Source organism: Salvelinus alpinus, chromosome 3, assembly GCF_045679555.1.
Source record: "Salvelinus alpinus chromosome 3, SLU_Salpinus.1, whole genome shotgun sequence".
NCBI classification, from domain to species: Eukaryota; Metazoa; Chordata; class Actinopteri; order Salmoniformes; family Salmonidae; genus Salvelinus; species Salvelinus alpinus.
Window position 1 is genome coordinate 78733536 of NC_092088.1, and position 25385 is coordinate 78758920.

The 25385-nt window shown below is 48.2% G+C and overlaps 1 protein-coding gene across 2 annotated transcripts in view; it reads right to left on the minus strand.

The window, feature by feature from the left end:
* The window catches only part of LOC139571406 (protein TANC2-like), a 230381-nt gene that overhangs the window by 160003 nt on the left and 44993 nt on the right, over positions 1-25385 (minus strand). Inside the window, exons 2-3 of one of the 2 annotated variants that reach the window (XM_071394249.1) lie at positions 24567-24683; positions 9849-9997 (exon numbers count right to left, since the gene is read on the minus strand). In XM_071394249.1, the coding sequence (XP_071250350.1) occupies positions 9849-9938 (90 nt within the window). In that variant the 5' untranslated portion in view covers positions 9939-9997; positions 24567-24683. The remainder of the gene's footprint in view (positions 1-9848; positions 9998-24566; positions 24684-25385) is intronic. The other variant, XM_071394248.1, reaches the window with a different exon arrangement.

Here is a 25385-nt window from a genome sequence, read left to right on the forward strand (position 1 = left end):
GTATAACACCACAACAGCATAACACCACAACAGCATACCACCACTACAGCATAACACCACTACAGCATAACACCACTACAGTATAACACCACTACAGCATACCACCACTACAGTATAACACAAGAACAGCATAACACCACTACAGCATAACACCACTACAGTATAACACCACTACAGCATAACACCACTACAGTATAACACCACTACAGCATAACACCACTACAGCATAACACCATAACACCACTACAGCATAACACCACTACAGTATAACACCACTACAGTATAACACCACTACAGTATAACAGCACTACAGTATACCACCACTACAGCATACCACCACTACAGTATAACACCACTACAACATAACACCACTACAGCATAACACCACTACAGCATAACACCACTACAGTATAACACCACTACAGTATAACAGCACTACAGTATACCACCACTACAGCATACCACCACTACAGCATAACAGCACTACAGTATACCACCACTACAGCATACCACCACTACAGCATACCACCACTACAGCATAACACCACTACAGTATAACACCACTACAGTATAACACCACTACAGTATACCACCACTACAGCATACCACCACTACAGCATAACACCACTACAGCATAACACCACTACAGCATAACACCACTACAGTATAACACCACTACAGCATACCACCACTACAGCATAACACCACTACAGTATAACACCACTACAGCATAACACCACTACAGTAAAACACCACTACAGCATACCACCACTACAGCATAACACCACTACAGCATAACACCACTACAGCATAACACCACTACAGCATACCACCACTACAGCATAACACCACTACAGTATAACACCACTACAGCGTAACACCACTACAGCGTAACATTACTACAGTAAAACACCACTACAGAATAACACCACTACAACATAACATTACTACAGTAAAACACCACTACAGCATAACACCACTACAACATAACACCACTACAGTATAACACCATAACACCACTACAACATAACAGTACTACAGTAAAACACCACTCCAGCATAACACCACTACAGCATAACACCACTACAACATAACACCATAACACCACTACAACATAACATTACTACTGTAAAACACCACTACAGCATAACACCACTACAGCATAACACCACTACAGCATAACACCACTACAGCATAACACCACTACAGCATAACACCACTACAGCGTAACACCACTACAGTATAACACCACTACAGCATAACACCACTACAGCGTAACACCACTACAGTAAAACACCACTACAGCATAACACCACTACAACATAACACCATAACACCACAACACCATGACACCACTACAGCATAACACCACTACAACGTAACATTACTACAGTAAAACACCACTACAGCATAACACCACTACAACATAACACCACTACAGTATAACACCAATACAGCATAACACCACTACAACATAATATTACTACAGTAAAACACCACTACAGTATAACACCACTACAGTATAACACCACTACAGTATAACACCACTACAGCATAACACCACTACAACATAACATCACTACAGCATAACACCACTACAACATAACACCACTACAGTATAACACCACTACAGCATAACACCACTACAGCATAACACCACTACAGTATAACACCACTACAGCATAACACCACTACAGCATAACACCACTACAACATAACATTACTACAGTAAAACACCACTACAGCATACCACCACTACAGTAAAACACCACTACATCATAACGCCACTACAGCATAACATTACTACAGTAAAACACCACTACAGCATAACACCACTACAACATAACACCACTACAGTATAACACCACTACAGCATAACACCACTACAGCATAACACCACTACAACATAACATTACTACAGTATAACACCACTACAGCATAACACCACTACAGCATAACACCACTACAACATAACACCACTACAGTATAACACCAATACACTATAACACCACTACATTATAACACCACTACAGTAAAACACCACTACAGCATAACACCACTACAGCATAACACCACTACAGCATAACACCACTACAGCATAACACCACTACAGTAAAACACCACTACAGTATAACACCACTACAGCATAACACCACTACAGTAAAACACCACTACAGCATAACACCACTACAGCATAACACCACTACAACATAACACCACTACAACATAACACCACTACAGTAAAACACCACTACAGCATAACACCACTACAGCATAACACCACTACAACATAACATTACTACAGTATAACACCACTACAGCATAACACCACTACAGCATAACACCACTACAGTAAAACACCACTACAGCATAACACCACTACAACATAACACCACTACAGTATAACACCAATACACTATAACACCACTACAGCATAACACCACTACAGTAAAACACCACTACAGCATAACACCACTACAGCATAACACCACTACAGCATAACACCACTACAGCATAACACCACTACAGTAAAACACCACTACAGTAAAACACCACTACAGTATAACACCACTACAGCATAACACCACTACAGCATAACACCACTACAGTAAAACACCACTACAGCATAACACCACTACAGCATAACACCACTACGGCATAACACCACTACAGTATAACACCACTACAACATAACATTACTACAGTATAACACCACTAACAGCTAGCATGCTCCACCAGTCTATTTGGTTAGCCACACTGCGTCAGTCCATAACTATACAGTCCATAACATATCTAGCTAAAGCAACATGTAACACCACAACTCTCCACCATTCAGTCCAGGGGGGTCATTTCATCATGATGACACTCTCTCAATTCGATTCAAATTAAGGGCTTTATTGGCATGGGAAACATCTGTTTACATTAACAAAGCAAGTGAAATAGATAATAAACAAAAGTAAAATAAATAATAAAAAATGAACAATAAACAATCAACTCAAACGTTCCAAAAAGAATAAAGACATTTTAAATGTCATATTATGGCTATATACAGTGTTGTAACAATGTGCAAATAGTTAAAGTATAAAAGGGAAAATAAATAAACATAAATATGGGTTGTATTTATAATGGTGTTTGTTCAGTGGTTGCCCTTTTCTTGTGGCAACAGGTTTACAAATATTGCTGCTGTGGTGGCACACTGTGGTATTTCACCTAATAGATATGGGAATTTATCAAAATTGGATTAAAAAAATAAATAATGTGAGTCTGTGTAATCTGAGAGAAATATGTGTTTATAATATGGTCATACATTTGGCAGGAGGTTAGGAAGTGCAGCTCAGGTTCCACCTCATTTTGTGGGCAGTGTGCACATAGCCTGTCTTCTCTTGAGAGCCAGCTCTACCTATGGCGGCCTTTCTCAATAGCAAGGCCATGCTCACTGAGTCTGTATATAGTCAAAGCTTTCCTTAATCAGTCAGTCACCGCATTCAGGTATTCTGCCACTGTGTACTGTGTACTGTTTAGGGCCACATCTCTCTATCAGAAACTGTTAATGCCTAGAGCTTTGATGTTCCTCTGCCATGGTAGACCGGCCATCTCTCTCGCTCTCTCTCTCTCTCTAATTAGGTTTGAGGTAGAGAACACAGGGTGTCTGATGTATTGCTTAAAATGGTAATTTTGACAAGAAATTGCCAAGAAACGGAAGATCTCGTACAACGCTGTGTACTACTCCCTTCACAGAACAGCGCAAACTGTCTCTAACCAGAATAGAAAGAGGAGTGGGAGGCCCCGATGCACAACTGAGCAAGAGGACAAGTACATTAGAATGTCTAGTTTTAGAAACAGATGCCTCACAAGTCCTCAACTGGCAGCTTCATTAAATAGTACCTGCAAAACCTCAGTCTCAAGGACAACAGTGAAGAGGTGACTCAGGGATGCTGGCCTTCTAGGCAGAGTTGCAAAGACAAAAACATATCTCAAACTGGCCAATAAAAAGAAAAGACTAAGATGGGCAAAAGAACACAGACACTGGACAGAGGAACGCTCCCTGTGAAGGGAGTAGTACACAGCGTTGTACGAGATCTTCAGTTTCTTGGCAATTTCTCATGTGGAATAGCCTTCATTTCTAAGAACAAGAATAGACTGATGAGTTTCAGAATAAAGTTATTGTTTCTAGCCATTTTGAGCCTGTAATCGAACCGACAAATGCTGATGCTCCAGATACCCAACTACTCTAAAGAAGGCCAGTTGTATTGCTCCTTTAATCAGAACAACAGTTTTCAGCTGTGCTAACATAATTGCAAAAGGGTTTTCTAATGATCAATTAGCCTTTTAAAATAATCAACTTGGATTAGCTAACACAACGTGCCATTGGAACACAGGAGTGATGGTGGCTGACAATGGGCCTCTCTACGCCTATGTAGATATTCCATTAAAAAATCTGCCGTTTCCAGCTATAATAGTCATGTAGCACATCAACAATGTCTACACTGTATTTCTGATCAATTTGATGTTATTTCAATTTTCTTTTCTTTCAAAAACATGGACATTTCTAAGTGAACCAAAACGTTTTAATGGTAGTGTATACTGTATATATATATAAAATACAGTGCCTGCAGAAAGTCTACACAACCCTTGACTTTTTCCACATTTTGTTTTATTACAGCCTGGATTTAAATTAGTCACAGGCCTACACACAATACCCCATAATGTCAAAGTGTAATTATGTTTTTTCAAATGTTTACAAATTAATACAAATTTAAAAGCTAAAATGTCTTGTGTCAATAAGGATTCAACTCCTTTGTTATGGCAAGCCTAAATAAGTTCAAGAGTAAAAATGTGTTATACAAGTCGCATAATAAGTTGCAATAATAGTGTTTAACATGATTTTTGAATGACTACCTCATCTCTGTACCCCACACATACAATTGTCTGTAAGGTCCCTCACATGCTGACCACACCTCTCGTGCACGAGCGTCCGCAGGTTGAAATATCAAAATGAACTCTGAACCATCTATATTAATTTGGGGACAGGTCGAAAAGCATTAAACATTTATGGCAATTTAGCTAGCTGGCTAAACCAATGAGGAGATGGGAGAGGGCAGCGCGTCAAGCGCCACAAATAGAACCAAGTTCTATTTTAGCGTTCTATGCAGACGTTCGTTGACGCACGTGAGAAGTGTGGGTGCAATGATTGAATAACATGTATGTTTACATTTATTTTGCAGTGCTCGCACATGCCAAAGAAGGGCACCTATTGGTAGATGGGAGAGAAAAAATATATACAGACATCTAATATCCCTTTGAGCATGGTGAAGTTATTAATTACACTTTGGATGGTGTATCAATACACACAGTCACTACAAAGATATAGGCGTCCTTCCTAGCTCAGTTCCCGGAGAGGAAGGATGCCACTCAGGGATTTCACCATGAGGCTAATGGTGACTTTAAAACAGTTACATAGTGTGCTGTGATAGGAGAAAACTGAGGATGGATCAAATGACAGAGTGAAAAGAAAGAAGTAAAAAAATATTCCAAAACATGCATCCTGTTTGCAATAAGGTACTAAAGTAAAACAGCAAAAACTGTAGCAAAGAATTTAACTTTGTCCTGAATACAAAGCGTTATATATGGGACAAATGCAACACATCACTGAGTACCACTCTTTATATTGTCAAGCATGGTGGTGGCTGCATCATATTATGGGTATGCTTGTCATCGGCAAGGACTAGGGAGTTTTTTATGATAAAAGAAACGGAATAGAGCTAAGCACAGGCAACATCCTAGAGGAAAGTCTGCTTTCCAACAGACACTGGGAGATGAATTCACCTTTCATCAGGACAATAATCAAAAACACAAGGCCAAATCTACACTGAAGTTTCTTACCAAGACAACATTGAATGTTCCTGAGTGGCCTAGATACAGTTTTGATTTAACCATCGTGTAGTCTTAATATTCTGTATACTCCCCTTGTCCTAAGGGTAAAAAATGACCCGCCTTCACTAAACCCCTAAAATAAAGCAGCTTAATTGACATTTAAACCCCAAATCTATTTTGCATGAAGAAACAACCTGTCATTCATCACAAACTTTGTGAATATCTGGGTTTTCCCTCTTCACAATGCAGAAAGACTGCATTTAATCAGTGGACACCACTCGTTTTTATTACAACACAACTGTCATACTTGTTTTCTTTACTAAAGTAGAGTTTTATTATTATTATTATTGCTAAAGGTACTGCATAAGTGTAAAAATAAATGTTTAGCAAGAGATAGCACTTGTGTAGACTAAGAAAGTAGCAGAAATGTGCAGAAAGTAGTTTTGATTGCATTTTATTGAAGGGAAACAATAACAGTCTTGAACTTTTTTTGGCAACATAGTAATATATTCTTATATACTGTACAATGAGGAATTCAACTACAAAATACTAGCCTTGTCCCATTTTTTTAACCATTGCCCCCACCCACAAGGTGTATAAACAACAACAATCAATACGAATAAGATAATAGTTACAAAAACGTGAAGAACATAAATCAATCAACTTTAATTAGCACATGTAGGACAGTATGCAAGTGTGTGTGCATGGATTTTGCAGATGTATTTCTCACATGTGCAGCACATAGTATTTGTTTTTGTCACGTTCCTGACCTGTTTTCTGTTAGTTTTTGTATGTGTTAGTTGGTCAGGACGTGAGTGTGGGTGGGCAGTCTATGTTTTCTGTTTCTATGTTGGTTAATGGGTGACCTGATATGGTTCTCAATTAGAGGCAGGTGGTTTTCATCTCCTCTGATTGAGAATCATATTAAGGTAGGTGGTTTCACTTTGTTTGTCGTGGGTGGTTGTTCTCCTGTGTCTGTGTTTGTTTGCACCATACGGGACTGTTTCGTTCGTTCGTCGTTTTGTGTAGTCATTTTCCTGTTCGTGAGTTCATCGTGTTATGTAAGTTCTTATGTTCAGGGTCGTCTACTCCGTTTGTTGTTTTGTTTAGTTTCAAGTGAAGTTCGTGTTTTCGTCTTTACTTAAAATAAATCATGTCATATCAAGACGCTGCATTTTGGTTTAATCCCTGATCCTCCTCTTCGGATGAAGAGGAGGAGGAACGCCGTTACAGTTTTACAGTCCTTCTTCAAATCAAATCAAATCAAATTTTATTAGTCACATACACATGGTTAGCAGATGTTAATGCGAGTGTAGCGAAATGCTTGTGCTTCTAGTTCCGACAATGCAGTAATAACCAACAGTAATCTAACCTAACAATTCTTTGGGGAGCATCATTGACATCTCCTCCTCTTGCCTGCCCCAGCTGCAGCCTCAGGTGGATCAGAACAAGATTCAGCCCCCTGAATAGCTTTCACAAGCGCTGCAGAGGCTGCTGTGCGGGGGAGGCGCTTCCTTCTTTGAATGTGTGGGGTTACAAGTGCCTTTCCCAGCAGCTCCAGGAACACCCTCCTCTTGTTCCGCTTATCAGGCATCCAGGTATGGTTGATCTTGTTCTATATCACGAAGGCATTGTATGAGGACACATCAATGATGTTATGGAAGATGACCAGGAGCCAGCGGGCAGCCATCCTCCTGCAGCTGTAAGCTCCAATCACCTTGTCCAGGTTGTCCACACCTCCTTTGTTGTGGTTGTAGTCCAGGATGATGGCTGGCTTCCTGTCCTCACCATCACCGATTTCAGCTGTTTTGTGCAGTGTGATCAGGAGGACCACATTCTTGTACTCTTCGGGAGGTAAGAAACTAGAGTGGTGGTGGGGGTGAAGGCTAACGTTGATGAGAAAGCCTCTCTCCCCCTTGTTGTGAGGAGTGCAGGGGGGAGCTCAGGCTTGTTCTTTCTAACTGTGCCAACCATGGTGATCTTCCTCTTTAGGAGCTGCTGGCTGAGTTCAATCAGTAGCACACATAATCTCAATGTATCATTGTGTGTGTGTGTGTGTGTGTGTGTGTGTGTGTGTGTGTGTGTGTGTGTGTGTGTGTGTGTGTGTGTGTGTGTGTGTGTGTGTGTGTGTGTGTGTGTGTGTGTGTGTGTGTGTGTGTGTGTGTGTGTGTGTGTTTTGTGGTGTGTAAATTATTTTATAACTGCCGGGTCAAAAATGACCCTAAGACAATCTTTGTACCCTGGTGGTGTACAGCTTTCATGGAAATATGAACAAAGGCGATGTTTCACTTTTTCTAATGTTGGGGTCACTTCTGGAAAAGTCATCAAATTTCAAGCTGAAAAAATATAATTTAGGGAGTTTTCTCTGCTGTTTAACATAGTGGAGGGTCATTTTTGACCCTTAAGACAACACAAGGGTTCAATCAGCTCTATGGTAAGACTTGGAAATGGTTGTCTAGTAATGTTCAACAACCAACTTGACAGAGGTTGAATAATGTTTTAAAGAATAATGTGCAAATATTGTACAATCCAGGTGTGCAAAGCTCTTAGAGACTTACCCAGAAAGACTCCGTAATCACTGCCAAAGGTCTACTCAGTGGGTTGAATACTTATTTAATTAAGATATATTAGCGTTTTATTTTTCAGAAATGTTTTGCAAATGTTCACATTTTTCTTCCATTTTTCTGACAGAGTATTTTGTGTAGATCGTTGACAAAGAATTGTAATTAAGTCAATTTTAATCCCACAACAAAATGTGGAAAAAGTAAAGGGGTGTAAATACTTTCTGAAGGCACTGTATATGTATATATCTAAGAGCCATTTAGCAGCCGAGATTCAGTCAGTGGTGAGAGAAATATGAGGCTTATTCAACCTGCTGGTTATCAGCACACTAAAGCAGCGGAATATATTAACGAACGAAGACTGTTTTGAAGTTTTGATGTGTCGAGCGGAATAAATAATCTAGGAACTTTGTTATATAATGGCTTAATTAGGGCGGAAGAGTTTATGCTTGGAGAAACTGACAAATTGGGAATGTAAAGTGCAATTTAGTGAGTGTCTTTTTATCTGTGGACCTGGCTTACAGAGATGTATAGCAACAGGCTGTAAACAAGAAGCTCATCAAACTGTCAGGTTGTCACGTTCTGAGTTCTTGTGTGTTTTGCTTGTTTTAGTGTTGGTCAGGACGTGAGCTGGGTGGGCATTCTATGTTGTGTGTCTAGTTTGTCTGTTTCTATGTTTGGCCTAATATGGTTCCCAATCAGAGGCAGGTGTTTTGTGTTGTCTCTGATTGGGAATCATATTTAGGTGGCTTGTTGTGTGTTGGGATTTTGTGGGTGGTTGTTTCCTGTCTTTGTGTTTTCTCTGCACCAGATAGGGCTGTATCGGTTTGCCACATTTTGTTATTTTGTATCGTTGTAAGTGGTCACAGTTTCGTTTTATTAAACATGTTGAGCACTGGCTAAGCTGCGTGTTGGTCCGATCCCTGTTACACCCCCTCTTCTCGTGAAGAGGAGGAAGGCTGCCGTTACACAGGTAAAGGGAAGTCATCACATCCCAGGTATGTCTGGGCTCCCGAGTGGTGCAGCGGTCTAAGGCACTGCATCTCAGTGCAAGAGGCTACACTACAGTCCCTGATTCAAATCCAGGCTGGATCACATCCGGCCGTGATTGGGAGTCCCATAGGGTGGCGCACAATTGGTCCAGCGTCGTCCGGGTTTTGCCGGGGTAGGCTGTCATTGTAAATAAGAATTTGTTCTTAACTGACTTGCCTAGATAAAGGTTAAATAAAAAAATCACAAAAATTTAAAATGTGTGTTTCCCAAATGGGATCAGAAATAGAGGAACACCGATTGGAATCTCAAGATATCACGAATATGGAGAGACATTTTTCCTCCCCAGCACCATTTCCTAAGGGATAGCAGTGGTAGAGAGAGGAGAGGTTAGCATTGTGGGATGGCCAAACACACACACACCTGTCTATTGTCTGGTTCGTCCATGCTGTAATGTTCTCTGTCTGGCCCCTCACTAGTTTTGTCTCCCAACAGGAAGCCCAGGCGCGTCATCAATGTGTTGGCTGCCTCATCCACCGAAGGAGGGGGCCCCAGCTCCCTGCTTGACTCCCCTATAGAGAGAAGAAGAGAGGGAGAGAGCGAGAGAGATAGAGGGAAAATAATGAAGAGAGAGAGAGGGGGGAAAGAGGGGGGAGAGAGAGGGAGAAGGAAGAAGAGAGAGAAGGAGTATGTGTAAAACAGAGTAAACCAACTAGCTTTACCTGGAAGGAAACCACACCTCGGATAGAAACTAGACCAGAGAAGGAGCACATGAAAATGACAAGATTCACAAGGCAACCTTGCAGCAAACTGATGGAGAAATGTCCTGTACGTGTTCAAGTCCCAACCCCAACATTTTTTAAATACCAATACCAATCACAAAAACAAAAACTAAAAGAGAAAACAAATGGGAGAAGGCATAGAGTAAAGTAGGGTAGAAACCGAGTAGAGTAGGGTAGAAACCGAGTAGGGTAAGGTTGAAACCGAGTAGGATAGACTAGAGTAGGGTAGAGTTGAAACCATGTAGGGTAGACTAGAGTAGGGTAGGGTAGAGTAGGGTAGGGTAGGGTAGAGTAGGGAAGGGTTGAGCGCAGTAGAGTAGGTAGAGTAGAGTAAAGTAGGGTAGAGTACAGTGGAGTACAGTAGGGTAGAGTACAGTAGGGTAGAGTAGAGTAAGGTAGAGCAGGGTGCAGTATGCAGTATGAGTCAGGTTTTTAGGTCTCCTTGCTCGCACACGCTTTTTCAGTTCTGCCCACAAATGTTCTATAGGATTGAGGTCAGGGCTTTGTGATGGCCACTCCAATACCTTGACTTTGTTGACCTTAAGCCATTTTGCCACAACTTTGGAAGCATTGTCCATTTGGAAGTCCCATTTGCGACCAACCTTTAACTTCCTGACAGATGTCTTGAGATGTCGCTTCAATAATCCACATAATTTTCCTCCCTCATGATGCCATCTATTTTGTGAAGTTCACCAGTCCCTCCTGCAGCAAAGCCCCCCACAACATGATGCTGCCACCCCCGTGCTTCACGGCTGTGATGGTGTTCTTCGGCTTGCAAGCATCCCCCTTTTTCCTCCAAACATAATGATGGTCATTATGGCCAAACAGTTCTATTTTTGTTTCATCAGACCAGAGGACATTTCTCCAAAAAGTACGATCTTTGTCCCCATGTGCAGTTGCAAACCGTTGTCTGGCTTTTTATGGCAGTTTTGGAGCAGTGGCTTCTTCCTTGCTGAGCGGCCTTTCAGGTTATGTCGAAATAGGACTCATTTTACTGTGGATATAGATACATATGTACCTGTTTCCTCCAGCATCTTCACAAGGTCCTTTGCTGTTGTTCTGGGATTGATTTGCACTTTTTGCACCAAAGTACATTCATCTCAAGGAGACTGAACACGTCTCCTTCCTGAGCGGTATGACGGCTGCGTGGTCCCATGGTGTTTATACTTGCGTACTATTGTTTGTACAGATGAACATGGTACCTTCAGGCATTTGGAAATTGCTCCCAAGGATGAACCAGACTTGTGGAGGACTACCATTTTTTTTCTGAGGTCTTGGCTGATTTCTTTTGATTTTCCCATGATGTCAAGCAAAGAGGCACTGGGTTTGAAGGTAGGCCTTGAAATACATCCACAGGTACACCTCCAATTGAGTCAAATTATGTCAATTAGCCTATCAGAATGACGTAATTTTCTGGAGTTTTCCAAGCTGTTTAAAGGCACAGTCAACTTAGTGTATGTAAACTTCTGACCCACTGGAATTGTGACACAATGAATTATAAGTGAAATAATCTGTCTGTAAACAATTGTTGGAAAAATTACTTGTGTCATGCACAAAGTAGATGTCTTAACCGACTTGCCAAAACTATAGTGTGTTTACTATGCAATTCATTCATACTACATGAACAACGATGCACACACATGCAACTGCAGTAATCACCCTACACATTATAGGACCCTCAGGAGTCTGCATTTGAGATTTGGTGTGAAAATACAACCCATCTACACACAGTAAAGTTGGTCTGGGAGGCCATTGTAGCCTGTACAACTCATCTACACACAGTAAAGTTGGTCTGGGAGGCCATTGTAGCCTGTACAACCCATCTACACACAGTAATGTTGGTCTGGGAGGCCATTGTAGCCTGTACAACTCATCTACACACAGTAATGTTGGTCTGGGAGGCCATTGTAGCCTGTACAACCCATCTACACACCGTAAAGTTGGTCTGGGAGGCCATTGTAGCCTGTACAACCCATCTACACACAGTAAAGTTGGTCTGGGAGGCCATTATAGCCTGTACAACTCATCTACACACAGTAATGTTGGTCTGGGAGGCCATTGTAGCCTGTACAACCCATCTACACACAGTAAAGTTGGTCTGGGAGGCCATTGTAGCCTGTACAACCCATCTACACACAGTAAAGTTGGTCTGGGAGGCCATTGTAGCCTGTACAACCCATCTACACACAGTAAAGTTGGTCTGGGAGGCCATTGTAGCCTGTACAACCCATCTACACACAGTAATGTTGGTCTGGGAGGCCATTGTAGCCTGTACAACTCATCTACACACAGAAAAGTTGGTCTGGGAGGCCATTGTAGCCTGTACAACTCATCTACACACAGTAAAGTTGGTCTGGGAGGCCATTGTAGCCTGTACAACCCATCTACACACAGTAACGTTGGTCTGGGAGGCCATTGTAGCCTGTACAACTCATCTACACACAGTAAAGTTGGTCTGGGAGGCCATTGTAGCCTGTACAACCCATCTACACACAGTAATGTTGGTCTGGGAGGCCATTGTAGCCTGTACAACCCATCTACACACAGTAATGTTGGTCTGGGAGGCCATTGTAGCCTGTACAACCCATCTACACACAGTAAAGTTGGTCTGGGAGGCCATTGTAGCCTGTACAACCCATCTACACACAGTAATGTTGGTCTGGGAGGCCATTATAGCCTGTACAACCCATCTACACACAGTAATGTTGGTCTGGGAGGCCATTGTAGCCTGTACAACTCATCTACACACAGAAAAGTTGGTCTGGGAGGCCATTGTAGCCTGTACAACCCATCTACACACATCCACCTCACAGGGGACTCCTAACATCCACCATCACAGGGGGCTCCTAACATCCACCTCACAGGGGGCTCCTAACATCCACCATCACAGGGGGCTCCTAACATCCACCATCACAGGGGGCTCCTAACAACCACCATCACAGGGGACTCCTAACATCCACCTCACAGGGGGCTCCTAACATCCACCATCACAGGGGGCACCTAACATCCACCATCACAGGGGACTCCTAACAACCACCATCACAGGGGACTCCTAACATCCACCATCACAGGGGGCTCCTAACATCCACCATCACAGGGGGCACCTAACATCCACCATCACAGGGGACTCCTAACATCCACCTCACAGGGGGCTCCTAACAACCACCATCACAGGGGACTCCTAACATCCACCATCACAGGGGACTCCTAACAACCACCATCACAGGGGGCTCCTAACATCCACCTCACAGGGGGCTCCTAACATCCACCATCACAGGGGACACCTAACATCCACCTCACAGGGGGCTCCTAACAACCACCATCACAGGGGGCTCCTAACATCCACCTCACAGGGGGCTCCTAACATCCACCTCACAGGGGGCTCCTAACAACCACCATCACAGGGGGCTCTTAACATCCACCATCACAGGGCACTCCTAACATACACCATCACAGGGGGCTCCTAACAACCACCATCACAGGGGGCTCCTAACATCCACCTCACAGGGGGCACCTAACAACCACCATCACAGGGGGCTCCTAACATCCACCATCACAGGGCACTCCTAACATACACCATCACAGGGGGCTCCTAACAACCACCATCACAGGGGGCTCCTAACATCCACCTCACAGGGGGCTCCTAACATCCACCTCACAGGGGGCTCCTAACATCCACCTCACAGGGGGCACCTAACATCCACCATCACAGGGGGCTCCTAACATCCACCATCACAGGGGACTCCTAACAACCACCATCACAGGGGACTCCTAACATCCACCATCACAGGGGGCTCCTAACATCCACCATCACAGGGGGCTCCTAACATCCACCATCACAGGGGGCTCCTAACATCCACCATCACAGGGGACTCCTAACAACCACCATCACAGGGGACTCCTAACATCCACCTCACAGGGGGCTCCTAACATCCACCATCACAGGGGGCTCCTAACATCCACCATCACAGGGGGCTCCTAACATCCACCATCACAGGGGGCTCCTAACATCCACCATCACAGGGGGCTCCTAACATCCACCATCACAGGGGGCTCCTAACATCCACCATCACAGGGGGCTCCTAACATCCACCATCACAGGGGACTCCTAACATCCACCTCACAGGGGGCTCCTAACATCCACCACCACAGGGGGCTCCTAACATCCACCATCACAGGGGACTCCTAACAACCACAATCACAGGGGACTCCTAACATCCACCCTCACAGGGGGCTCCTAACATCCACCATCACAGGGGACTCCTAACAACCACCATCACAGGGGACTACTAACATCCACCATCACAGGGGACTCCTAACATCCACCATCACAGGGGACTCCTAACATCCACCATCACATGGGACTCCTAACATCCACCATCACAGGGGACTCCTAACATCCACCATCACAGGGGACTCCTAACATTCACCATCACAGGGGACTCCTAACATCCACCTCACAGGGGGCTCCTAACAACCACCATCACAGGGGACTCCTAACATCCACCATCACAGGGGACTCCTAACATCCACCATCACAGGGGACTCCTAACATCCACCATCACAGGGGACTCCTAACATCCACCATCACAGGGGGCTCCTAACATCCACCATCACAGGGGGCTCCTAACAACCACCATCACAGGGGACTCCTAACATCCACCTCACAGGGGGCTCCTAACAACCACCATCACAGGGGGCTCCTAACATCCACCTCACAGGGGGCTCCTAACATCCACCATCACAGGGGACACCTAACATCCACCTCACAGGGGGCTCCTAACAACCACCATCACAGGGGGCTCCTAACATCCACCTCACAGGGGGCTCCTAACATCCACCTCACAGGGGGCTCCTAACTATCACCATCACAGGGGGCTCTTAACATCCACCATCACAGGGCACTCCTAACATACACCATCACAGGGGGCTCCTAACAACCACCATCACAGGGGGCTCCTAACATCCACCTCACAGGGGGCACCTAAAAACCACCATCACAGGGGGCTCCTAACATCCACCATCACAGGGCACTCCTAACATACACCATCACAGGGGGCTCCTAACAACCACCATCACAGGGGGCTCCTAACATCCACCTCACAGGGGGCTCCTAACATCCACCTCACAGGGGGCTCCTAACATCCACCTCACAGGGGGCACCTAACATCCACCATCACAGGGGGCTCCTAACATCCACCATCACAGGGGACTCCTAACAACCACCATCACAGGGGACTCCTAACATCCACCATCACAGGGGGCTCCTAACATCCACCATCACAGGGGGCTCCTAACATCCACCATCACAGGGGGCTCCTAACATCCACCATCACAGGGGACTCCTAACAACCACCATCACAGGGGACTCCTAACATCCACCTCACAGGGGGCTCCTAACATCCACCATCACAGGGGGCTCCTAACATCCACCATCACAGGGGGCTCCTAACATCCACCATCACAGGGGGCTCCTAACATCCACCATCACAGGGGGCTCCTAACATCCACCATCACAGGGGGCTCCTAACATCCACCATCACAGGGGGCTCCTAACATCCACCATCACAGGGGACTCCTAACATCCACCTCACAGGGGGCTCCTAACATCCACCACCACAGGGGGCTCCTAACATCCACCATCACAGGGGACTCCTAACAACCACAATCACAGGGGACTCCTAACATCCACCATCACAGGGGGCTCCTAACATCCACCATCACAGGGGACTCCTAACAACCACCATCACAGGGGACTACTAACATCCACCATCACAGGGGACTACTAACATCCACCATCACAGGGGACTCCTAACATCCACCATCACAGGGGACTCCTAACATCCACCATCACAGGGGACTCCTAACATCCACCATCACAGGGGACTCCTAACATCCACCATCACAGGGGACTCCTAACATCCACCATCACAGGGGACTCCTAACATTCACCATCACAGGGGACTCCTAACATCCACCTCACAGGGGGCTCCTAACAACCACCATCACAGGAGACTCCTAACATCCACCATCACAGGGGACTCCTAACATCCACCATCACAGGGGACTCCTAACATCCACCATCACAGGGGACTCCTAACATCCACCATCACAGGGGGCTCCTAACAACCACCATCACAGGGGACTCCTAACATCCACCTCACAGGGGGCTCCTAACATCCACCTCACAGGGGGCTCCTAACAACCACCATCACAGGGGGCTCCTAACATCCACCTCACAGGGGGCTCCTAACATCCACCTCACAGGGGGCTCCTAACATCCACCTCACAGGGGGCTCCTAACAACCACCATCACAGGGGACTCCTAACATCCACCTCACAGGGGACTCCTAACATCCACCTCACAGGGGGCTCCTAACAACCACCATCACAGGGGGCTCCTAACATCCACCATCACAGGGGGCTCCTAACAACCACCATCACAGGGGGCTCCTAACATCCACCATCACAGGGGGCTCCTAACAACCACCATCACAGGGGGCTCCTAACATCCACCATCACAGGGGGCTCCTAACATCCACCATCACAGGGGGCTCCTAACATCCACCATCACAGGGGACTCCTAACAACCACCATCACAGGGGACTCCTAACATCCACCTCACAGGGGGCTCCTAACATCCACCATCACAGGGGGCTCCTAACATCCACCATCACAGGGGGCTCCTAACATCCACCTCACAGGGGGCTCCTAACATCCACCATCACAGGGGGCTCCTAACATCCACCATCACAGGGGGCTCCTAACATCCACCATCACAGGGGGCTCCTAACATCCACCATCACAGGGGGCTCCTAACATCCACCATCACAGGGGGCTCCTAACATTCACCTCACAGGGGGCTCCTAACAGGCAGAGAGACAGAGAGAGACAGAGAGAGACAGAGACAGAGACAGAGACAGAGAGAGACACAGACAGACAGACAGACAGACAGACAGACAGACAGACAGACAGACAGACAGACAGACAGACAGACAGACAGACAGACAGACAGACAGACAGACAGACAGACAGACAATCACAGCAGGTGTGTGTGTGTGTCTTTTGATTTAGGTCTGATACATGGCTTCTTTTGAATATATTTACTTGAGCATACCGACATTGCAACATACTGTTTGTTATTGAATTTATCCAAGTGACATATTGATCTTGGACAGCTTTCAAAGCAAAAAGACAAGGGATTTCTCTGAATTAGAAACATGCACTACTCTGCTACACAATTTGAATATGAAAAAAAAGAAACAATATAAAGTAAGCTTGTGTGTTTGCCCTCCTCTCCTCTCCCAGTCCTCCTCAATCAGATTCCTGAGCTGCGGAGAGAGAGGAGGGGAGAGAAGAGACGCAGATGGTTGCCATGATAAGAGAAGAGACGCAGATGGTTGCCATGATAACTATCTTCCAGCGCAAAAGGCAGCGAGGAGGAATGTGTTTCTGTGCGGACGCACCTGGTTCTATCTCCGTTTGCAGCCTTTTGGGAGGAGAGAGGAGCTAGCAAATGTGTGGAGCAAGCAGGGGAGAACCAACCCTCCATTCCACAGCAGAGCAGGGGAGCCCCATACCTCCATACCACAGGAGAGCAGGGGAGAACCAACCCTCCATTCCACAGGTGAGCAGGATAGAAAAACCAACCCTCCATACCTCCATACCACAGGAGAGCAGGGCAGAACCAACCCTCCATACCACAGGTGAGCAGGGGAGAACCAACCCTCCATTCCACAGGTGAGCAGGGGAGAACCAACCCTCCATACCTCCATACCACAGGAGAGCAGGGGAGAACCAACCCTCCATACCACAGGTGAGCAGGGGAGAACCAACCCTCCATACCACAGGTGAGCAGGGGAGAACCAACCCTCCATTCCACAGGTGAGCAGGGGAGAACCAACCCTCCATTCCACAGGAGAGCAGGGGAGAACCAACCCTCCATACCACAGGTGAGCAGGGGAGAACCAACCCTCCATTCCACAGGTGAGCAGGGGAGAACCAACCCTCCATTCCACAGGAGAGCAGGGGAGCCCCATACCTCCATACCACAGCAGAGCAGGGGAGAACCAACCCTCCATACCACAGCAGAGCAGGGGAGAACCAACCCTCCATACCACAGCAGAGCAGGGGAGAACCAACCCTCCATACCACAGCAGAGCAGGGGAGAACCAACCCTCCAAACAACAGCAGAGCAGGGGAGAACCAACCCTCCATACCACAGCAGAGAAGGGGAGAACCAACCCTCCATACCACAGCAGAGCAGGGGAGAACCAACCCTCCATACCACAGGTGAGCAGGGGAAAACCAACCCTTCATACCACAGGTGAGCAGGGGAGAACCAACCCTCCATTCCACAGGTGAGCAGGGGAGAACCAACCCTCCATACCTCCATACCACAGGAGAGCAGGGCAGAACCAACCCTCCATACCACAGGTGAGCAGGGGAGAACCAACCCTCCATTCCACAGGTGAGCAGGGGAGAACCAACCCTCCATACCTCCATACCACAGGAGAGCAGGGGAGAACCAACCCTCCATACCACAGGTGAGCAGGGGAGAACCAACCCTCCATACCACAGGTGAGCAGGGGAGAACCAACCCTCCATACCACAGGTGAGCAGGGGAGAACCAACCCTTCATACCACAGGTGAGCAGGGGAGAACCAACCCTCCATTCCACAGGTGAGCAGGGGAGAACCAACCCTCCATACCTCCATACCACAGGAGAGCAGGGCAGAACCAACCCTCCATACCACAGGTGAGCAGGGGAGAACCAACCCTCCATTCCACAGGTGAGCAGGGGAGAACCAACCCTCCATACCTCCATACCACAGGAGAGCAGGGGAGAACCAACCCTCCATACCACAGGTGAGCAGGGGAGAACCAACCCTCCATACCACAGGTGAGCAGGGGAGAACCAACCCTCCATTCCACAGGTGAGCAGGGGAGAACCAACCCTCCATTCCACAGGAGAGCAGGGGAGAACCAACCCTCCATACCACAGGTGAGCAGGGGAGAACCAACCCTCCATTCCACAGGTGAGCAGGGGAGAACCAACCCTCCATTCCACAGGTGAGCAGGGGAGAACCAACCCTCCATTCCACAGGAGAGCAGGGGAGCCCCATACCTCCATACCACAGCAGAGCAGGGGAGAACCAACCCTCCATACCACAGCAGAGCAGGGGAGAACCAACCGTCCATACCACAGCAGAGCAGGGGAGAACCAACCCTCCATACCACAGCAGAGCAGGGGAGAACCAACCCTCCAAACAACAGCAGAGCAGGGGAGAACCAACCCTCCAAACAACAGCAGAGCAGGGGAGAACCAACCCTCCATACCACAGCAGAGCAGGGGAGAACCAACCCTCCATTCCACAGGTGAGCAGGGGAGAACCAACCCTCCATACCGCCATACCACAGGAGAGCAGGGCAGAACCAACCCTCCATACGACAGGTGAGCAGGGGAGAACCAACCCTCCATTCCACAGGTGAGCAGGGGAGAACCAACCCTCCATACCTCCATACCACAGGAGAGCAGGGGAGAACCAACCCTCCATACCACAGGTGAGCAGGGGAGAACCAACCCTCCATACCACAGCAGAGCAGGGGAGAACCAACCCTCCATACCACAGCAGAGCAGGGGAGAACCAACCCTCCATACCTCCATACCACAGGAGAGCAGGGGAGAACCAACCCTCCATACCACAGGTGAGCAGGGGAGAACCAACCCTCCATACCACAGGTGAGCAGGGGAGAACCAACCCTCCATACCACAGGTGAGCAGGGGAGAACCAACCCTTCATACCACAGGTGAGCAGGGGAGAACCAACCCTCCATTCCACAGGTGAGCAGGGGAGAACCAACCCTCCATACCTCCATACCACAGGAGAGCAGGGCAGAACCAACCCTCCATACCACAGGTGAGCAGGGGAGAACCAACCCTCCATTCCACAGGTGAGCAGGGGAGAACCAACCCTCCATTCCACAGGTGAGCAGGGGAGAACCAACCCTCCATTCCACAGGAGAGCAGGGGAGAACCAACCCTCCATACCACAGGTGAGCAGGGGAGAACCAACCCTCCATTCCACAGGTGAGCAGGGGAGAACCAACCCTCCATTCCACAGGTGAGCAGGGGAGAACCAACCCTCCATTCCACAGGAGAGCAGGGGAGCCCCATACCTCCATACCACAGCAGAGCAGGGGAGAACCAACCCTCCATACCACAGCAGAGCAGGGGAGAACCAACCCTCCATACCACAGCAGAGCAGGGGAGAACCAACCCTCCATACCACAGCAGAGCAGGGGAGAACCAACCCTCCAAACAACAGCAGAGCAGGGGAGAACCAACCCTCCAAACAACAGCAGAGCAGGGGAGAACCAACCCTCCATACCACAGCAGAGCAGGGGAGAACCAACCCTCCATTCCACAGGTGAGCAGGGGAGAACCAACCCTCCATACCGCCATACCACAGGAGAGCAGGGCAGAACCAACCCTCCATACGACAGGTGAGCAGGGGAGAACCAACCCTCCATTCCACAGGTGAGCAGGGGAGAACCAACCCTCCATACCTCCATACCACAGGAGAGCAGGGGAGAACCAACCCTCCATTCCACAGCAGAGCAGGGGAGAACCAACCCTCCATACCACAGCAGAGCAGGGGAGAACCAACCCTCCATACCACAGCAGAGCAGGGGAGAACCAACCCTCCATACCACAGCAGAGCAGGGGAGAACCAACCCTCCATACAACAGCAGAGCAGGGGAGAACCAACCCTCCATACCACAGCAGAGCAGGGGAGAACCAACCCTCCATACCACAGCAGAGCAGGGGAGACCAACCCTCCATACCACAGGTGAGCAGGGGAAAACCAACCCTCCATACCACAGGTGAGCAGGGGAGAACCAACCCTCCATACCACAGCAGAGCAGGGGAGAACCAACCCTCCATACCACAGGTGAGCAGGGGAGCCCTATACCCCCATATCACAGGAGAGCAGGGGAGAACCAATCCTCCATACCACAGCAGAGCAGGGGAGAACCAACCCTCCATACCACAGGTGAGCAGGGGAGAACCAACCCTCCATATCACAGGTGAGCAAGGGAGAACCAACCCTCCATATCACAGGTGAGCAGGGGAGAACCAACCCTCCATACCACAGGTGAGCAGGGGAGCCCTATACCCCCATACCACAGGAGAGCAGGGGAGAACCAACCCTCCATACCACAGCAGAGCAGGGGAGAACCAACCCTCCATACCACAGGTGAGCAGGGGAGAACCAACTCTCCATACCACAGGAGAGCAGGGGAGAACCAACCCTCCATACCACAGGTGAGCAGGGGAGAACCAACTCTCCATACCACAGGAGAGCAGGGGAGAACCAACCCTCCATACCACAGGTGAGCAGGGGAGAACCAACTCTCCATACCACAGGAGAGCAGGGGAGCCCCATACCTCCATACCTCCATACCACAGGAGAGCAGGGGAGCCCCATACCTCCATACCTCCATACCACAGGAGAGCAGGGGAGAAGAAACCCTCCATACCACAGGTGAGCAGGGGAGCCCTATACCCCCATACCACAGGAGAGCAGGGGAGAACCAACTCTCCATACCACAGGAGAGCAGGGGAGCCCCATACCTCCATACCTCCATACCACAGGAGAGCAGGGGAGCCCCATACCTCCATACCTCCATACCACAGGAGAGCAGGGGAGAAGAAACCCTCCATACCACAGGTGAGCAGGGGAGCCCTATACCCCCATACCACAGGAGAGCAGGGGAGAACCAACCCTCCATACCACAGGAGAGCAGGGGAGCCCCATACCTCCATACCTCCATACCACAGGAGAGCAGGGGAGCCCCATACCTCCATACCTCCATACCACAGGAGAGCAGGGGACCCCCATACCTCCATACCACAGGAGAGCAGGGGACCCCCATACCTCCATACCACAGGAGAGCAGGGGACCCCCATACCTCCATACCTCCATACCACAGGAGAGCAGGGGACCCCCATACCTCCATACCACAGGAGAGCAGGGGTTACAGGTGAAGTGAGAGAGGAGGGTTAAGCAATGTAAGCCCCCACATTCCCCCAAAAATCAATATCAGTAGCCACAGAAAAGGAGAGACACTGTAACACTAGATTACAAGGCTATTGCCATAGGATTAGGAATTATAATAATGTATAAGATCTCTATGGTTAGGAATTATAATAATGTATAGGATCTCTATGGCTACTACCATGAAAGAGGCGCTGTTCACATCCTGTACAGTAGGATGGGTTGTACAATGTACAGTAAAACACCAGTGGAGGCTATGCTATAAGGATTGGGCGGATACACACACACATGCACGCACGCATACACACAAGTCTAGACACAGACACAAGGCAGAATGGGACCTGTGGTCTGGTATTCTGTCCCAAGATCAGATATTAAACTCAAACTCCGGTAGTCACACGTTCCCTGAGACCTCTTAATAAAAGCTAACACGAATGCCATTCGTTCAATGTGGGAGGTCAAAGCTCATCTTTACTTTGCTTTTCCCTACTGAGCAGAATTCCTGTTCAAATCAATCCACCCTACTGTCACACAGTACCAGCAGTAACAGCATTGCTATTCCATGCCTTCACCACATTTAACGGCCCAAGCTGATGTTGTTCTCCTGTGGTGGGAAAGAGGGGGATGTAGGGAGGGAACCGGACTCTCCACGGGGATACAGAGGAATGGTCCGCTGTGATCTAAACAGAAACCGAAGACGAGGTGTGGGAGAGGAGTGCGAGAGCGAGGGGGAGAAAGAGGTTGGAGCGAGGGGGAGTGGTAGAGAGGTAGAGAGAGGGGGAGCGAGGAGAAGTGGTAGAGCAGTAGAGAGAGAGGGAGAGGGACCGAGGGAGAGGATTAGAGAGAAAGAGTGACTAAGAAATAGAGAGTCTGGACATGGGGGGTCAGGAAGAACTAGCAGGTCTGGAAATGGGGGGAGGGGGGGTCAGGAAGAACTAGAAAGTCTGGACATGGGGGGGTCAGGAAGAACAAGTGAGTCTGGACATGGGGGGGGGTCAGAAAGAACTAGTGTGCCTGGACATGGGGGGGTCAGGAAGAACAAGTGAGTCTGGACATGGGGGGGTCAGGAAGAACTAGAGAGTCTGGACGGGACGGGACGGGGGGGGGGGGGGGTCAGGAAGAACTAGAGAGTCTGGACAGGGGGGTGTTAGGAAGAAGAACTAGAGAGTCCGGGCGGATGGATGGGCGTCAGGAAGAACTAGAGAGTCTGGACAGGGGGGATCAGGAAGAACTAGAGAGTCTGGACAGGGGGTGTTAGGAAGAAGAACTAGAGAATCTGGACAGGGGGGTGTTAGGAAGAAGAACTAGAGAATCTGGACAGGGGGGTGTTAGGAAGAAGAACTAGAGAATCTGGACAGGGGGGTGTTAGGAAGAAGAACTAGAGAGTCTGGACGGGGGGGGTGTTAGGAAGAAGAACTAGAGAATCTGGACAGGGCGGATCAGGAAGAACTAGAGAGTTTGGACAAGGGGGTGTTAGGAAGAAGAACTAGAGAATCTGGACAGGGGGGTGTTAGGAAGAAGAACTAGAGAATCTGGACAGGGGGGATCAGGAAGAACTAGAGAGTCTGGACAAGGGGGTGTTAGGAAGAAGAACTAGATAATCTGGACAGGGGGGGATCAGGAAGAACTAGAGAGTCTGGACAAGGGGGTGTTAGGAAGAAGAACTGGAGAATCTGGACAGGGGGGTGTTAGGAAGAAGAACTAGAGAATCTGGACAAGGGGGGTGTTAGGAAGAAGAACTAGAGAATCTGGACAAGGGGGTGTTAGGAAGAAGAACTAGAGAATCTGGACAAGGGGGTGTTAGGAAGAAGAACTAGAGAATCTGGACAGGGGGGTGTTAGGAAGAAGAACTAGAGAATCTGGACGGGGGGGGGGCGTCAGGAAGAACTAGAGAGTCTAGACGGGGAGGAGGGGTCAGGAAGAACTAAAGAGTCTGGACGGGAGAGGGGGTCAAGAAGAACTAGAGAGTCTGGACACGGGGGGGCGTCAGGAAGAACTAGACAGTCTGAACACGGGGGGGCGTCAGGAAGAACTAGACAGTCTGAACACGGGGGGGGCGTCAGGAAGAACTAGACAGTCTGAACACGGGGGGGCGTCAGGAAGAACTAGACAGTCTGAACACGGGGGGGCGTCAGGAAAGCAATTCAGCTAATGACCTCCGAGATGTGCAGTGTCTGGTAAAGATGCCGCAAAAGACCGTACCGAACACTGCTTAGCTCTGACACACACATTCAATCTGCACTCACCCACACACTGTATGGACAGACAAACAGAAGGACAGAGCAGGGCAGACTTACCGGGGACGTATGTATCCAGGTTGTGGTTCCTGGCAGTACAGGAGGTGTGTGTAGGGGAGCCGAGCTCTGTTTGTGGAATGCGAGGGCTCTCCCCAAACTTTGCTTTCCGCAGAGGGGCTGGGAGCAGAAAGCACACAAACACACACACACAATGAGACAGAACACACACAGGGACAAAGAACACCCAAACGATGAGAGACAGAGAGAGAGTGGGAGACAGACAGAGAGTGGGAGACAGACAGAGATGGGGGAGACAGACAGAGATGGGGGAGACAGACAGAGAGGGGGAGACAGACAGAGAGGGGGAGACAGACAGAGAGGGGGAGACAGACAGAGAGGGGGAGACAGACAGAGAGGGGGGAGACAGACAGAGAGGGGGGAGACAGACAGAGAGGGGGGAGACAGACAGAGAGGGGGGAGACAGACAGAGAGAGAAGGGAGACAGACAGAGAGAGAGAGAGAGAGAGAAGACAGACAGAGAGGGGGGAGACAGACAGAGATGGGGAGACAGACAGAGAGAGAGAAGGGAGCCAGACAGATAGAGGGGGAGACAGACAGATAGAGAGAGAGTAGACATACAGAAAGGGGGAGCAGAAAGAGGGGGGAGACAGACAGATAGAGGGGAGCCAGACAGAGAGAGCTTATGAAATTGCGTTGGCACGTTGAAATGACTAACACACAGCAAAGCTTATTCATGTCAACTCATTTGAGTTGGATCACAAGTAACTGGTCACAGATACAACTTTAGCTCAAGATTGTTACAGTGACATAGTATACAGAACAACAAGAGCACAGCTGGCACCAAGCCAATACCTCCCT